This window comes from Gorilla gorilla, chromosome 15 (genome assembly GCF_029281585.2).
Source record: "Gorilla gorilla gorilla isolate KB3781 chromosome 15, NHGRI_mGorGor1-v2.1_pri, whole genome shotgun sequence".
Lineage (NCBI taxonomy): Eukaryota > Metazoa > Chordata > Mammalia > Primates > Hominidae > Gorilla > Gorilla gorilla.
Genome location: NC_073239.2, coordinates 81952804 through 81971262, shown reverse-complemented (window position 1 = coordinate 81971262; position 18459 = coordinate 81952804). Strand labels below are relative to the sequence as shown.

At 46.5% G+C, this 18459-nt stretch overlaps 2 protein-coding genes across 3 annotated transcripts in view; one reads left to right on the top strand and one right to left on the bottom strand.

The window, feature by feature from the left end:
- Positions 1–18459, top strand: part of MAX (MYC associated factor X) — a 97919-nt gene that overhangs the window by 31264 nt on the left and 48196 nt on the right. The gene's annotated exons all lie outside the window — the stretch shown is intronic.
- The window catches only part of FNTB (farnesyltransferase, CAAX box, subunit beta), a 75254-nt gene continuing 65772 nt past the window's right edge, over positions 8978–18459 (bottom strand). The window contains exons 10-12 of the mRNA XM_004055304.5: positions 18022–18133; positions 16653–16767; positions 8978–10448 (exon numbers count right to left, since the gene is read on the bottom strand). Coding sequence (XP_004055352.1) covers positions 10317–10448; positions 16653–16767; positions 18022–18133 — 359 coding nt within the window. The 3' untranslated portion in view covers positions 8978–10316. The remainder of the gene's footprint in view (positions 10449–16652; positions 16768–18021; positions 18134–18459) is intronic.

Below are 18459 nucleotides of genomic sequence, written 5' to 3'. Positions count from 1 at the left end.
CCTGTGCCATAATGTGAGGACGATAATAGCACCAAGTGCCATTGTGAGGCTTAAAGGAGTGTGAGAAGGCCATGAATTGTTCCTGGCATTTAATACTCAATAAATACTGTCAAATCTTAGATGTGTCTGCCATCAGATGTCCTGGGTAGTGCAGCCATTTTTTAGTTTTGTTAAAATGTGGAATGAGGCTGGGCGCAGTGGCTCACACCTGTAATACCAGCACTTTGGGAAGCCAAGGCGGGCGGATCACTTGAGGTCAGGAGTTTGAGACCAGCCTGGTCAATGTGGTGAAACCCCGTCTCTACTAAAAATACAAAAAAATTAGCCAAGCATAGTGTTGCATGCCTGTGGTCCCAGCTACTCGGGAGACTGAGGCAGGAGAATCGCTTGAACCCAGGAGGCAGAGGTTGCAGTGAGCCAAGATCACGCCACTGTACTCCAGCCTGGGTGACACAGCAAGACTCCTTCTCAGAAAAAAAAAAAAAAAAAATGTGGAGTGAATAAACTCTCCTTTTCACTGATGTAATACGAGTTTAGTATATTAAAATCCTTGAAAGGGGAGGTAAATGTATGTTGAATGCTAAAAGGCAGTAAAAATTTGCATGTTTTCTGAAAGAACTTGAGCAAGACCACAAATCTGTTACCTTTTGAGAAAAAAAAGGAGTTGGGGAATGAAATACACCCTTGCAGGCTGGCTCAGAGCCATTAACCATTAACATACTGGCGACTTTGCCCTGTTCTTCATTCCAGTTTCAGTTTGCGTTTCTGCAGTGCCGGGTGGCAGGCACTGTGCCAGGTGCAGATACTGCAAGTGCATCTGGTGCCTGCCCCGTGTTTCTTGCCCAGGGCTGGTTATGACAGTGGTCAAGCCATCGTTTTTCAGCCTTCCCCTTCAAGGACCCCTTGAGCAGAATCTGCCTGGTGGGTGAGGTGGAGCAGATGAGCCTCATGACTGGGCTGAGGGGCCCACATGCTCTAGCTCACTCTGGATCCCATGTGCACGCTTGCACACGCAACACACCCAGCAGGATGGGCGTGTCTAGAAGAATGCCGAGCAGGTGGCCTTGGACAATTCACAACCAGCCGAGCAGGTCCCCTCCTGCGCCCTGTGCTAGATGCCAGCTGCCTCAGCAGGCCTGTTGTGACTGCCAGGCCCCATTTAGGATTGTTTTCCTTTGCTGTCCTTTGCAGGGTGGGGCTCTTGTATACCCACAGCCTGCTCTGGGCAAAATTATGTAGCACGGTGTCTGCTATTAATTTTTTCCAGTAAATTAAAGGCTAAAGAAGAAGAAGAAGAAAAATCAAGGATCCAATATTAAGAAATCTGAGCCCAAACCTTCTACTCCAGTGCTGAACGTGGTGAAGGATTAAGCCTCCTATCAAGAAAAACAAGCCTGACAGCCTGTAGACTGATAGAGGGAGGTGTGCCTTCTCTCCAGAAGCCTACTTCTGCAGGAACCCAGGAGTATGGAATGAGCCATGCAAAGTCTGATTCAAAAAATAACCCAATGGGCATGCACCCCCAGTCACTCATCCAGAATCCGGCTGGCAGCCTGGCAGCCCATGGCTCCCATGCACAGTGCTTGAGAGCTTCATTGTTTCCTGTCTGCTGGTGCCATCAACAGCTCTGGGGTGGCAGGGGCAGATCTTGGGCTAAAGGACAGTGGCCAACAGCTTTGGGCCAAAAGCCCACAGCAAGACCAGCCAGCTAAGAGGAGGAATGTCATGTCCACAGCGAATACCTACTGCAGCAAGGCTGTAGGAGACTTTGGAGAGGAAGGACCCTGTTTCCAACAACTTGACCATGTTTCCCATCCAGGGACCTCTGTGCAGAGAGTGGTGGTGAGCAAGTATTTCCAACTGGGAGCCCCCACAGAGTCGGTGGCTGGTCTGTGCACTTGTTACTGGACTCCTAGCACTGTGCTTGGCTTGTGGTGGGTACTCTACAAATGCCGCATGCATATGTACGTGTGCCAGTGGACTCCAGCCTCGTGATGTACCTTCATCTCTGTGCCCTTGATAAGGCGGTTCCGGGGTTGCCTCTGCATGAGTTCAACCCTCGGGTATTTGAGCAGCAAGTAGCCTCAGCCCAGCACTGTGCTGGCTACTGGGGCAATCTAGGCAGCTTATAAAGGCTGGGCCTTGCCTTGAAGAAGCTTAGAGATGAGGTTAGGCATTTAGCACAAATGCACATGTCTGGGCTCTGAATGCCAGAGGAGTTCAGGAGATGGGCCCTCAGAGCGGTTTGGCACTATGGGAGGGGCAGGGCCACCAGGTCATCGCTTCTCAAACTCTTGATGGGCTCTCCTTCTGTCCTGCCCACAAGAGCCCAGCCTTGGGCTCCCCATCTAGCTGTCCAGAGAGGCTGGGGGTGGGGGGCTGTTGGTGAAGGGAGGGTGGGCCAGAGCCATCTGCTCTGCCCAGGTTGGGTCACCATTCTATTCCACCACTTTCACTGGTCCCTTGGTATCCAGGCACAGAGCAGCCACTGCTCCAGAGAGTGAGGAGAGGGGCTAGGGGGATGGAGCCTCGCAAGGAGCATGGACACCTAGCACTTGTGTCATCACCATCACCATCGACATCTGCCTTACCTGGCTACCTCTCCGTTCAGCACACCTGGGAGCAGCACCCTTGCAGCCCTTCTCCCTTGACAGAGCTGTGACATTGAGCCCTGCCCTGGTCTGGTAGCTGAGGGCCCAGCCTCCCCTTGCCTCCTTTGTCCCATCAGCCCAGGCCATCATGGGCACAGAAGGTAGCAATGAAGTCTCACACTCGGGGTAACCAACACGCAATACTTACGGAAAGACTGTGTGATCAAGGGTTGAGAGAATAGTATACTGAACCCAAATGTACCCATTACATAGTGTGAACAATTATCAACATGCAGTACTCATTGAAAGAAAAGGGATGATAAAAATGCACTATTATTGAAAGTAAGAAAGTGTGGGGTCTGTTAAAGAGACGAAGGAGCCCACTGAGAAAGCTCCCAAAGGCCAAAACTGCAACAATTTGAGCAACAAAATAAATAATGTAGCATTGGAACATAATATGAAGTATAAAATAAATGAGTCCATAGTGAAAGAAATGGTTGAATAAATTGAGAATAAACATCTCCCATGTAGAATTCCGGGTAGTTTATGCAGGTGCTCTGCCTTCAAACATATGGAGCATGACGCCCCACTTCTGTTTGTTGTTTTGAGACAGAGTCTCACGCTGTCGTCCAGGTTGGAGTGCAGTGGCACAATCTCAGCTCACTGCAACCTCCGCCTCCCAGGTTCAAGCGATTCTCCTGCCTCAGCTTCTCAAGTAGCTGAGATTACAGGTGTATGCCACCACACCAGGCTAATTTTTGTGTTTTTAGTTGCTATGGGGTTTCATCATGTTGGCCAGGCTGGTCTCGAACTCCTGACCTCAAGTGATCCACCTGCCTCAGCCTGCCAAAGTGCTGGGATTACACGCGTGAGCCATCTCCCCACTTCTTAAGCGTGGACTGCATATAGTAGCTACCTTCTAAAGGATACATTCAAGAAAGGGAGAAAAAGTAACCTTATGGAGGAACCTGACAAACTACCTCAGCCAGGCGATGAAGGGTAACATCAGCATAAACATGATGAAGCAGGTTGATAGTATGTATCCTTGATGTGTGATGAGAATGGTACTTTACCTCTGTGGCCTTCCTCCAAAAAACTTACGCATGGTCTGGGCACGGTGGCTCATGCCTGTAATCATAGCACTTCGGGAGGCCAAGGGAGGATGATTGCTTAAGTCTAGCAGTTCAAGACCAGCCTGGGCAACATAGCAAGAGCCTGCCTCTACCAAAAAAAAAAAAAAAAAAAAATGTAATTAGCTGCACATGGTGGTGTGTGCCTGTGGTCCCACCTACTCAGGAAGCTGACCAGGAGGATTGCTTGAGCCCAGGAGGTTGAGGCTGCAGTGAGCCATGATCCACTGTACTCTAGCCTGGGCGACAGAGCAAGACACTGTCTCTTGGAAAAAAAAAAAAAAAAAAAAATAACCCCATCTAGTCATAAGGATAACATCAAACAAATCCCACCTGAGGGATATTCTACAAAATACCTGGCCATACTTTTCAAAACTGTCAAAGTCATCAAAAACAAGGAAAGAATGAGAAACGGTCAAAACCAAGAGGAGTCTAAGGAGACATGAGACATGACAGCTCAGTGTAATGTAGTGTCCTGGGTGGGATCTTGGGACAGAAAAAGGCCATTAGGTAAAAACTAGGGGAATTCAAATAAGGTATGGACTTGCGTTAGTAATGTATCAAAATTGGTTCATTCATTATGGCAAATGCCACCTATTAGTGGAAGATGTTAATAGGGAGAACTGACTAATGGGTCTGTGGGAACTCTGTGTACTATCTTTGCAATTTTTCTGTCAAACTATCCCAAAATGTTTATTTTTTAAAATGCTTTTTTTTTTTTTTAAGACATGGTCTTGCTGTGTCACCCAGGCTGGAGTACAGTGGCATAATCATGGCTTACTGCAGCCTTGACTTCTCAGGCTCAAGTGACCCCCCATCTTAGCCTCCCAACTAGCTGTGAGCACAGGTGTGTGCCACCGCATCCGACTAATTTTTTTTTTTTTTTTTTTTTAATTTTTGTAGAGACAGAATGTGGCTATGTCGCTCAGGCTGGTCTCAAACTCCTGAGTTCAAGTGATCTTCCAGCCTCGGCCTCCCAAAGTGTTGGGATTACAGTCATGAGCCATCACACCCGACCTAAAAAATACATTTTTTTTTTTTTTGAGATGGAATTTCACTCTTGTTGCCCAGGCTGGAGTGCAAGGGTGCAATCTCAGCTCACCACAGCCTCTGCCTCCTGGGTTCAAGCGATTCTCCTACCTAAGCCTCTAAGCCTCCCGAATAGCTAGGATTACAGGTATGCACCACCACGCGCGGCTAATTTTGTATTTTTAGTAGAGACGGGGTTTCTCCATGTTGGTCAGGCTGGTCATGAACTCCCGACCTTAGGTGATCTGCCTGTCTTGGCCTCCCAAAGTGTTGGGATTACAGGCGTGAGCCACCACACCCGGCCATGCATTTTTCTTATTGTTATTTTGTAAGCGCTGTATTTCCTCAGGGGGAGCAGAGGGCAAGGGAAAGTTTCCATTAAGCTGGGCTAATGATGAGCGCCCTGTCCCTGCCCTGCCTGGTTTTGTTCTTGGATGTGCCAGAGAAGCGGGAGGGAGGAATGTGAGGCCACCTGGCCCCAGTTCCCCAGCTGGTGGAAAACAGAGGCAAGGAGGGTTACTGCAGGAAAGTGAGAGGATGTGCAGGAACCTGTTAGGTGTGCCTGGGCCAGGTTGGAGAAAGCTGGCTGCTGTCAGGTCAGCTCCTGGGAAGACGGACTCATCACGGCCTCACTGAGCCACACGGCATCACACTGCACTGGTGTGGCCACACACTTGGCGGCAAGTGGAGACCTCATTAGAAGGGTGAGGGGCCTGCCCTATTTGCTGTCACCATCCCTGACCTAGTGACAGATGGCAGCTGGTATTCAGGGCCTCAGTCATCCAGCCTAGAGGTAAACCAAGCATGTTTCACCAGTGCCCCCTATTCCCCGAGACCTCTCACCTTCCTTCAGAGGCCTGCGGTGGTGGAAGGGCATGGGCTTTGGAGGCAGCAGATACGGGCTCGGGCTCAGGCACCACCACCTGACAGCTGGGAAACCTTGGGTGATTTGCGTGAGCTCTCTAACCTGTTTCTCCAGTTGTAAATGGCAGGTAATACGCCTGCTTCACCCACCTTACAAGGTGAGTCAAGGATCAAATGAGAGGCGGTAGAACAGGAGGGACTGTCTTAGGGGTTATTGTTTGGGCAGATGAGGCAAGAGTGGTCAGCACTTTTTAAGCAGCAGGTAAAGCCTTGGTCTTGGGGCTAATTGGTGGTAGAGTTTTGTATATAGTCGCGCCACATAATGTTTTGGTTAACAACAGAATGCATGTACGACAGTGGTCCCGTGAGATCATAATACTGTATTTTTACTGTACCTTTTCCATGTTTAGATTCACAAATACTTACCACTGTGTTCCAGTCGCCTACAGTATCCAGTACGGTGACAAGCTGCACAGGTTTGTAGCCTAGGAGCAACAGGCTACCCCATCTAGCCTGTGTGCGCGGTAGGCTAGGCCATCTAGGTCTGTGTAAGCGCACTCCATGATGTTCACACAACGACGAGATCACCTGACTGCTTTTCTCAGGGTGTATCCTCATCATTAAGTGACATGACTGTATTAGGTTGCTTTCAGTTGCAGGTAATAGTAAGTCCAACTTACATTGGCTCATATAACTGAAAATCCAGAGGCCACATGGGCCTCGGGAGCCATGTGATCAGGGCCATGTTTCTCAGTCTCAGAGCATATGTGTGTGCTGGCTTCTCATGCTGGTTTCCTTCTAGGTAGAAAAATGGTTATAGGAGGCCCAGGCCACACATTCTACCATCCCCTAATAGGAAAGAGCTGCTTTTCCCCGTCATACAGTGTCCACGTCTCTCTCTTTAGACTATTTTAGGTCACATGCTTGTGCTCTGAATTGATCACTGGGGCAAGGACAAATCATGCTGACTGACTTAAGCCTGAGTTACTCCCAACCTGAACAAATTACTGGGGCAAAGAGAGATAAATGAAAATTATTGGCTTAGCCAGTCAGGGCCTGGGCCTGGAGGTAGGAGGGCATCAAGCCCTGGCAAACCTTTTGGCTGCCACAGGTGGGGAGGAGTGGTATGGATGCCAACAGTGTCCCTACAGGCTTCTATCCCAGTAATAATCCACTGTTTGAGAGCAATGGCCATTTGCCTCTCTAGCATCCATTTACCCCTTTGGCAACAATCCTAATTTGCATTTGGAGCTTTGTTCCTTCCCCGTTCCCAAAAACTACGTGCTTCTAATGAAGCCTCATTTCCCTGTCATGGGAGAGGCATGTGACCAAGACTTTGGCCAGTTGGTGCACTGTATTCTCCAAGCCATTGGACTGCTTCTTGGAAAGGCACTTGGTTTGATTAAAGCCAGTGAAACACAATGATACTCACTGGAAGGAAGGCTGGGGTGGAACCAAGTGTGCCTGTCTGCTGAACCTGACCCCAACAGGATGTAGGGTCTGGAGCTATTGGTGCTGCCATTTTACAACCCCATGGAGAGCCTGAGATTGAGGCTAATGTAGAAAGATGGAGGGAGGGTGAGGAACCTAATAGGACCAGCCTAATGCCTGGACTATGCAGTTTGAGTCAACAGATGGCCTCTTTGCTTCTAAAGCCAGTTTGGGTCAAGTTTTCTACCAGTTGCAATGGTGTCTTAAATCATATTATACTTTCCTTCCTATTCAAAGGCAGTAAATGCCACCAAGCAGTGCATGTGGGCAACTAGAATGCTTGGTCCAATCCTTACTATTTGTCACTTGACACTAATATTACATGAAAAGCATCCCAGTCATGAAAGATATGGAAGAATGCTCAGTAATACCAAGAAGGGAGAGCAGTGTGGAACTATTGTTTACTGGTATTATTATCTCAGGGGTGTTTCCTCTGATTATCCATGAGGTTCTCTTTATGCTCCACTCCCTGTAGGGTCTGGCAGGCTTCCCAACTTATCTGGTGTTCAAGGTGGGTCTAAGGGTGAAACTGGAGCCCACCTGGATACAGAGATCTGTATTAGTTTTGTGTTTATTGATGGGAGAAAGTATTTGGGGTCATCCACCTTGAATGCTACATAAATGTCTTCTACTCAAGGAGTCACATAATAAATCTCTCCAAAGGTGCGGTGGCTCACACCCGTAATCTCAGCACTTTGGGAGGCTGAGGCAGGAAGATCGCTTGAACCCAGGAGCTCGAGACCAGCTTGGGCAACATGGTGAAACCCCATTTCTATAAAAAATACAAAAAGTAGCTAGCTGTGGTGGTGTGCACCTGTGGTCCTAGCTACTTGGGAGGCTAAGGCAGGAAGATCTTCTGAGCCCAGGAGGTCGAGGCTGCAGTGAGCCATGATTGTGCCACTGCACTCCAGCCTGGGTGCATTTGAGCAAGATCCTATCTCAAATGAGTGAATAGACAAATCTCTAGGACTCACCTTGAGGGCTGTCAGGAAACCCTCTGGAAAAGGATGTCTCATGGATATGCCAGTGTAAACTCTCCTGAAATAACCCTTTCTCTTCTCTACCCAGACTAACTTTACCTACCCTTTGGGGCCCAACTCAGATCCCTCCTTCTTGGTAAAAAGCCAGTTCAGACTGAAGCAATCCCTTCTATTAACCACACTAATTATTACTGCAATTAATCTCACAATACCTTGAGGCTCCTAGTGCTGAGAGGATTTTGCCTTTTGTTATAGTGATGGAAAGGATGCATTTCAATATGTTGCCTTGCAGTGCGAACCTTTGTTAACAGGGCAAAAATAGCACAGGCGGCAGGAATTACATTCCTGGATGTGCATTTGGCTTATTTACATGGATTTGGGTGTCCTCTAAGGACACCCATCTTCTCTCCCCTCCAAGAGGGTCAGGCCACAGGATATCCATATTCTTGGCCTCCCATGGGAGAGGGTCTCTCGCCAGAGGAAGGGAAAGCCAAGTGGCCACAGAGTTCCAGCCTGTCCCTGTGACAGCCCCTGCCTCTGGCCAGACATCCACCCACCCTTGCTAAGTCAGCCTGCTCTGGGGCTACTAGGCTCAGTCCTTGCTGTCTGTCGGAGACAGACCATGAAGTGCAGTGTGTGGAGGGCTGGGACACAGCATACCGAATTACCCCAGGGAGCTTGGAAAACAACTCTTCCCACTCTCTGTTAGGCCCACGGCTTCCTCTACTGGAGGAGACAGCATGTGAGGATGGAACTCGGTCATTCCTTTGTCACCACCGATACGAACAGTCTGGAATCCTGCACACAGGAGACTGACGATCCCTGAGCAACCTTTAGTAGCTCCTACCATTGGGCATTTTCTTGGTACAGATCACAAATAAGAGACATCATAGAAAATGTTATTATTTTATTATTTCAAGGAGGTAATACATAGCCCAATATGTCAAAGCAAAAGGGAATTAGAGGCAGCAAATGGCCAGGTTTTTCTAAGCGCCTCATGCTGCATCTCTGAGCTCCTGTCTGCCTGTAGCCCACAGCTGCTTACATGAAGGCCAGGTCAGTAGACAGATGGCCCAACTTGATACTCCACTGACCGAGAAAGGGCTCAATGTGCAGCACAGCAGAGGCACTGCCAGGACCCAGCACGCTGGGCGGCACCCCACGCTGCCACCACCAGCTACAGAGGCTAGTGCCTTAGTAGCAGCCAGTGTGTCTAGCACTTGATTTTATTCCTGTGAGCCTAGAGTGGGCAGGACGTGAATAAATCCTGAGTCATAAATTAAGGTGAAAGACTTAGTAGTGTTAATACTCTGGGGGAGAAAAGACAACACAGTCTTGGAGGAGAGTGGGCTTGGAGTCTGGTGGAAGAAAGACAGAAACCCCCAGAAGGGCCTCGGCCTGCAGGCACTGCCTTGAGGCCATCAGAGGGGGTTTTCACGGTACATGATAGGGAGGAGTGAGGGAGGTGGGCACTGGAGGGCTGTTTCCTCTGGCACAGTTGAACTAGAGGTTCACTTTCCACTCATAATTGGTTTCCTAGGTCTAAGTCACCACACCTGGGGCTGAAGCAAGTCTTGCCTGTGCACCAAGCGTGGCCTTGGACCCTGGAGAGATGCAAGGCTCAGTTCTCCAGTGTTGAAGTGGAAGGACTCCCAACTGAAGGAGATCTTTCTCTCCCCACTTCCAGCTCTTTTCCCTTGCAAATGACCAGGGTGCAAGTCGAGAGGCAGAGGCACCTCCTGGTGCAACCCCACCACAGTCTTAACAGAGAACTCATCTTGGTGGGACCCAAAGCCCAGCCTTGGCATGAAGCAGACTTATTCCGCCCATCGGAGGGCACCCAGTCTGGTGACTGAATGGTGGCGTGCAAGTGGGAGTCAGCAGTGGCTCTGGATGCCGTAATACTCAGATGCCATTCATCTCTGTGTGATCGTCCTGGCTGGAGAGCTGGTGAGGAGGGACTGCTTCCTCCTGGTGTGCACTGTTCACCAACCACACCGCGTGGGCTGATAGATTTTTGGTTTGACAGGTGTGGAAAGAATTTTTAAAACCAGCCACTGTGTTCTCCAAACCCAGAGCCATTGGTTTTGTTTGACAAGAAAGTACCAAGAGAACCACAGCTCCACTGAGGCTAAGGCTTGTGTAGCACAGAATGCAGTATGTATTGAAACGTATAAACCTTGTCTGACTGGGGAGATGGGTGAGCAAAGAGCTGCCAGGACCCAGGTCCTCTAGTCGGTTGCAGGCTCTGCCGATGTCTCATCCTTAAGCTCCTCAAAACCTGGGACTGGCTTCTGCAGAAAGTATGTAGTGGCCTGGATCACCTTGTCTGGTCCAATGTTGTACACTGGGTGAGTGGGCTGCTGCAAAGAGAAGAAGAGGTGCCAGTTAATCACCCCGGTGGTCCTTGAAAACATAACACATCCTTTGCTCCATGAAAGGCACTTCTAAGAATTTAGTGTAAGGAATCAGAGATACACACAAAGATTTATCACACAAAGCCCAAAGGTTCAAAAATGGTGTATTTGCTAAAACTATCTAGTACATGGGACACAGATTAATATACAGCCATTATAAACACGCATTTAAATATTTAATGATATAGGCAAATACAACATATTATGTGAGAAAACAGTATGTACAATACTATCTCAAACTGTTTTTTTTTTTGAGAGAGTCTTGCTCTGTTGCCCAGGCTGGAGTGCAATGACACGATCTTAGCTCACTGCAACCTCTGCCTCCTGTGTTCAAGCGATTCTCCTGCCTCAGCCTCTTGAGTAGCTGGGATTACAGGTGTGAGCCACCACGCCTGGGTAATTTTTGTATTTTTAGTAGAGACAGGGTTTCACCATTTTGGTCCGGCTGGTCTCGAACTCCTGACCTCAGGTGATCCACCCGCCTCGGCCTCCCAAAGTGCTGGGGTTACAGGTGTGAGCCACCACACCTGGTCTCAAACTTTTTAAAAAGTGTATTTGTACCTGTGATATATATAAATGGCAAAAATCGTACCCATACCAAAATATTAATAGTGATATGATTGTTTTTCATTTTATTTTCTATATTTTATGTATCCCAATTATTAAAACAATAAACATGTATTTACATTTATAATCAAGAAAAAGGGGGCCGGATGCGGTGGCTCATGCCTGTAATCCTAGCATTTTGGGAGGCCGAGGTGGATGGATCACCTGAGGTCAGGAGTTCAAGACCAGCCTGGCCAAGATGGTGAAACCCTGCCTCTACAAAAATACAAAAATTAGCCAGGCATGATGGCGGGTGTCTGTAATCCCAGCTAGTTGGGAGGCTGAAGCAGGAGAACTGCTTGAACCCGGGAGGCGGAGGTTGCAGTGAGCCAAGATTGTGCCACTGCACTCTAACCTGGGCAACAGAGCGAGACTCTGTCTCAAAAAAAAAAAAAAAAAAAAGGAAAAGAAAAAAGGACCACAACCCTAATATGTAGTAAGGCTGTCAGATCATATTTAAATATATAAACAAAATTTAAATATGAAATTTAAATTAAATAGATGTTATTCTAGTACATCACAGAAACCCAAAAGAAACTTTAGATTTGACACGGCATAATCCTAGGCCAATATTCAGGATTCTCCCACTGTGGGATAATGAAGAAGGGGACACAACTGCAGATGAGATTTAAAAAATTTTGAGAGAATACTATGAGCAACCTCATGCTGAAACATACAAAAATTCAGATAAAACAATAGTTTTTAAAAACCAGGAAAACTGCCAAAATTGACTTAAGGAATTTTTAAAGGCCTACATGAAGAAATTAGTAACAACAATTGCTTATTCTGCCACCCCCACATACCTTAAAAGATACTAGACCTAGATGGTTTCTCAGGCAAGTAGTATCAAACCTACAAAGAAACAGATAATCTCTGATCTATACAAACCTTTTAAGGACTGAAAAAAAAAAAGGGGCCAGTGCGGGGGCCAGGTACAATGGCTCACACCTATAATCCCAGCACTTTGGGTGGCTGAGGTAGGATAGCTTGAGGCCAAGAGTTCAAGACCAGACTAGGCAACATAGCAAAACCCTGTCTCTACAAAAAATTTAAAAATTAGCAGGTTCTGGTGGTGTGCACCTGTAGTCCCTGCTACTTGGGAGGCTAAGGCAGGAGGATAGCTTGAGCCCAGGAGTTCCAGGCTGCAGTGAGCTATGATCACAGCACTGCACTCCAGCATGAGTGACAGAGTGAGATCATGTCTCTGAAAAAGAAAAGAAAAAGAAAAAAGGTAAGAGGTGCAGGAAGCTACCCATTTAATTTTATGAGGCTGTGATATTATCCTGAAACACTGGAAAAGGACAATACAATAAAATTTTAGATCAATCTTTCTTATGAATGCACATGCAAAAAAATCCTAAATAAAAGTACTAGGCAAACATACTGGCAAACTGAATCCAGCAGTATACTGAACAAAACACACAGACACAGACACACTGTCTCTACTATGACCAAGAAGGGCTTATCCTGGGAATATAAGGCTTAACATCAGAATATTAATGAAACATATCAAAGAAGAAAAATCAGATGCGGAGAAAGCATTCAATAAAATTTAACACTACCTTATGATTGAAACTAACAAAAACAACCTAGCAAATCAGGAATAAAAGTGAATATCACTAACTTGATATAATGTAACTATCACAACCCTACAGTAAACATCATGCTTAATGATCAGATTATAAAAAGCCTTCCCATTACAATCAGGAGCAAGACAGGAATGCCCTCTACTACCTTTAGTCAGCACTATGTGGGGATCTTACCCAACAATACAAGGCAAGAAAAATAAAATGGAAACTAACTTAGACAAACTTAAAACTATTAAGAGAGTTCAACAAGGTGGCTGGACACAAGATTTATAAATATTATTAGCATTTCTATACACTAGTAACAAACAGTTACAAAACTGAAAATAAAAAAAGATTCCAGTCACAAGAGACATAAAAACTGTAAATTAGACATAACTCTAACCGAAAAAAAAAATGCTAGTCCTTTATGGAAAAAATTATCAAAAAACCACTGAAAGACATTAAAGAAAAGAAAAATTATGTTCATAAATGGAAGCCTAAATATTGAAAAGAAGTCAGTTCTCTTTGTACTCCTGGGAAGACAGGAAGAAAAAAAAAACAAGTTGGTTCTCTCCTATTAATCTAAAATGTAGTGCAATTCCAATAAAAATCCCATTAGAACTTGACAGGCTGATCCTACAATTCACAGGAAAAAGCAAAAGGCAAAGAATAGCCAAGGCAATTTCGAAGAAAAACAACAAGGCAGACAGGACTTGCCTACCTGTTTTCAGACTTGCTTAAAAGAGTGCAGATAGGCAAACAGACCAAAGGAACAAAATAGAGAGTCCAGAAACAGGGCCCCTTCATGTATGGAAAGTTGAGGGTGTGGTACACATGAGATACACATCAGCAGGAAAGGTTGTAGACTTCAGTAAATGGTGCTGGTCAACTGGTTATCCATATGGAAAAAAGATAACATTATATCCAAGCCTCACCATACACAGAAACCAAATCCAAGAGAATTAAAAATCTAGATTAAAAAAGCAAGCTTTAGACTATTTAGAAGAAGTTACACTTAATGACTTGCTGCATTGCCTTGTTCATTCCCTTCATAGCACGCATCACAATTTGGGATGTATTTGTTTAATGCGTGCCTCCTTTTGTCTGCTTCCCTCAAAAAATGGTAGAGATTCCTTAAGTTAATCCTCACCTACCCTCCCCCAAAAACAAACCCCTGAATGACAGAAAAGACAAATAGATTTGACCACTTCAAAATTAAAATATTAAAATATTTTTGTGGGGAAGGGGTGCTGGGGGCAGGGTCTCACTCCGTCTCCCAGACTGGAGCAAACAGAGCTCACTGCAGCCTTGACTACCTAGGCTCAAGCGATTCTCCCACCTCAGCGTCCCAAAGTGCTAGGTTCACAGGTGCGAACCACCATATCTGGCCTAAAATCTTCTATTTAACAAAAAAACACTAAAAACAAAATGCTATGGTTTGGATGTGGTTTTTTCGTCGCCACAAAAATTAATGTTGAAATCTGATCCCCAAGGTGGCTATGTTGAGAGGTGGGGTTTGTGGAATGTGTTTGGGTTTGAGGGGTGGATCCCTCAGGAGTGCCTTGGTGCTGTTCTTGCAGTAGTGCGTGAGCTCTCACTCTTGCTCTGGGGAGTCTGGATTAGTCCTTGAGGGAATGGATTAGTTCCTGCAAGGGTAGGCTGTTATAAAGCCAGGATGCTCTCAGGCTCTCCTCTCTTTGCATGGGTTGGCTTCCCCTTTGATTTCCACATGTTATAATGCAGCACAACCCTTGCCAGAAGCCAGAGCCATGCCCTTGAATTTCTCAGTCTATAGAACCATGAGCTAAATAAACCTCTTGTCTTTATACATTACCTAGTCTCAGGTATTCTCTTATAGCAACGCAAATCAGAGTCACAAAATGAAAAGACAAGTCACAAGCTGGAAGATATTCACTACACACATGTAACTGACAGAAGATTAGATTAAAAATATACAGAGAACTACAAATATTTAAGGGAAAACAACTGAAGTTACCCATCAGTAAGAAAATGAGCACAGAATATGAACTGGCAGACAATTCGCAGAACACAACACAAATGGCCAACAAACATTTGAAAATATTCTCAACCTCACCAGTAATCAGGAAAACACAAAATCAAACAAATACCATTTCACACCCATCAAATTGGCAAAGAGGAAAAGGTCTGACTATGGATCAATTCATCTTACACAACCACGCTGGGGAGCAGTTACAGAGCTATCTATCAAAGATGACAATATGTGTCCCCTTCAACCCAGCAGATCCCCTCCTGGAGACATTCTAACATGTGAACCCAATGAGACAGATACCACAACATTTACTGCAACACTGTAATAGCAAAACATTGATTAACTAGCAGGAGAACAGAGAAATACACCGGGGTACATTTATACAAGGGAGTATCATATAATAGTTAAAATGAATAAACTGGAGCAACACATGTGAACACAGATAAACCTCAAAAATACAATGGTAAGTGGAAAAAGCAATGCAGAATGACTGGTACAGTAGGTACCATTACAAAAAGTTTGAAAACATGCAAGCAACTGTTATATTGCTTATAAAAAACTATATTGCTTATAGATACATATGTATGTAGCAATAGCACAAAAACATCCACAGGCATGATACATGTCAAATTTGGGACAGGGTTACCTCTGGAGAAGGAGGGAGGAAAAAATTGGAAGAGGGCTACATAAGAGGCAAATAGGGGGAAATAATTAGGGCCTGGAAAAGCTGGGTGGTTGTTTTTCTGATTAAGAACGAGGTTGAGCATCTTTTCAACTATCTATTGGCCATTTGTGTTTCTTCCATTTGAAATGTTTCCCAATTAAAAGAAACAAAGATGGGGCCAGGCGTGGTGGCTCACACATGTAATCCTGGCACCTTGGGAGGCCGAGGCGGGCATATCACTTGAGGAGTTTGAGACCAGCCTGGCCAACATGGGGAAACCCTGTCTCTACTAAAAATACAAAAATTAGCTGGGTGTGGTGGTGCATGCCTGTAATCCCAGCTACTCAGAAGGCTGAGGCACGAGAATTGCTTGAACCTGGGAGGCGGAGGTTGCAGTGAGCCAAGATCATGCCACTGCCCTCCAGCCTGGGTGACAGAGTGAGACTTTGTCTCACAAAAAAAATTAAAAATTAAAAAAAAAAATTTTTTTAAACAAAAAAGGAAGGTTAAAACGACACAGATGAGAAAATAAGGCAGTGACCTAGATGGTAGCAGCAGGCCATGTTTACACTGGTGGAAGCAGAGCTTAGTAAGAGTAGGGAACTGCACACACAAATTCATGACAGTCTGCATGGGCCCTGTGATTTGATCACTGGGGACAGTCTCCATTGGATTCATGTCCAGGCTCACGTCTAGGCTCAGAGCACCTCCAGGTTGTCCTCAGCTGGCTGCAGCAGTGAGCATCCTGCCCTCACAGGGCTATTGTTTTTTAAGGAAAGCAGACAAACACACATTAAACAACACACCACCAACTGAGTAAAGTACTACAAAGAATATGAACAAGGCGCTGAGGCAGAGCGTTCTGGGGATCTCATTCTCTGAAGAGATGGCATCTATAAGCTGAGCCTCTGGGGGAGATGCGGCAGGCTGTACAGCCAGTGCCACATGGCTGCAGTGCTATCATGAGCCTGCTGGGACTCACAGCCTCAGAGTGACACGTAACTGTGGCCTCCTCTAGGGGAAGCTAATACCAGCAGTGGGCTAGGTCCTCAGCCCTGGGATAAAGGCACAACAACTCTGTGACAGATCAGACCGCCCCATCTGGAACCCTGAGCTTGCCCAGAGGTGCGTCTCCTCTGCGGTCACATCCTCACTAACGGCTGCACAGCTTGAAGGGCAAAGGGACCACAAGCTTCCGCCTGTCCACACAGGAAACGCAGAGCCAGTTCTGCTCGCTTGGAAAGCCTTCTGTCCGCGAGGTCCCTGTGGAGAAGGGGTGTGAAGCCCTGCACCCGCCTTACCAGAGCGTTTTCGGGCACACCCAGGACCACATCATGCAACATGGCTCCGCTGCCGAAGTGCTGGGCTATGGACAGGCCGCTCAGGCAGTAGCAGGTGTGGTAGAAATCACGCGACCTGTAAGGACAGGCAGCTCTGAGCAGGCGCTCCTCTGCTCCGCACACATCTACAAATGCAGCCACACCAATTCAGAGACCACTGGTGCAATCACACGTCCCCCGCATCCTCCATGTGGCTAGAGGAGGCATGGTTTTCCCAGCAGTGTTATTTAAAGCCCCACTGGCTGAGCACAGTGGCTCACACCCATAATCCCAGCACGCAGGAGGCTGAGGCAAGAGAACGGTTTGAGGCCAGGAGTTCAAAACCAACTTGGGCAACATGGGAGACCCCGTCTCTACAAAAAATTAAAAATTAGCTAGGTGTGGTGGCCAATGCCTGTAATTCCAGTTACTTGGGAGGCTGAAGCAGGAGGATCACTTGAGCCCAAGAGGTGAAGGCTGCAGTGAGCCATGATTGTGACACTGCACTCCAGCCTGGGTGACAGAGTGAGACCCTGTCTCAAAAAAGTAAAATACAATAAAATAAATGCCCCATCCTCCAGCCCTGCCCAGCAGTGGGAACTGTATTTTTTTTCTTTTCTTTCTTTTTTACCTTAAACTATTAAAGGAAACTGTAATTTTACAGTCAGTCTTTCCAGCTGTCTTCTGGAAAGGGCTCTCCAGGGACAGTACTAATGATAAACTGATACACTTCTCTAGAAAAATACCTAAATATCTAGAAATGGGCCACATTCCTCCTGATAAATTGCGGGACCAGGCCTTCCCCTGGATGCCAAGAGCAGCAGGACGTGTGCTGGGGTGGGGGGAGACAGAGGGTGGGTAACAAAGGTGAGAGGACTTATTTTATTTCCCTTTTTCTTTTTATAACACATAAGCCATCTCAGATTTGAGCTTAATCATTTAATCCACTCTATAATAGTTGTCATGATTACAGTCTCTGTTTACAACACTGAGGGGTTTTAAAATCCTGTATCCTATTCTATTTAGATCAGTTTGTTTTGTTTTGTTTTGTTTTGTTTTGTTTTGTTTTAAAAAAAAAGGAAGAAGAGTTATCTACCCAGCAATCTGTTTCCCTGTCTGGGGGAGGGGGTTGCATGCAAGCTGGGGGACAAGACGGGCAGCTGGAGGTGCCAGGATCAATGGCCTCAAGGGGTGCTCCCAACTGGGTGCTTTTTCCCATACAACCTAGCACTATGCAGGTGCTGAAGGTGACATCTCTGCTCTTGAGATCTGGCTCTGAGTAGGCCTGAGGTGCACGCCCCTCTGCTCTCTCCTCCCCTCTCCCTTCCCTCCCCAGAGAGAAAACACTCACTTGCCAGGTTTATCCAGAAGCCCCCCCGCAGGGCACTGGCAGCACATCAGGATGTACTCCTGCAGGGCCTGCTGATGGAACATCCAGTGGCTCATGCTAAGGGCAGGGTCACCTGTTGAAGGGCAAAGGGTCAGTAAGGGCCCGGCAGATCCAGCCAAGTATCAATGACCTAATTCCGCTTTCTCACCTGGGGGAATAGTCAAGGTTTCCTGCTCCCCTTCCTCTTCCATTCATTCTTGGTACAACTGCTATCTTCCCCATGTCCTACGCACAACATGTCCCTTCTCCTGAACTTTGACATGTGTCAAAGAGCAGCAGTTCAAAGTGGCACTTTCACTTTCTTGAAATGCACCCTGTTAACGTGGATGGTGATCCTCAACCACATCTCTGGCAGGCAGTGAACCAGCCTAGCTGTTTAGCTTACCTTCCCAGACTGAC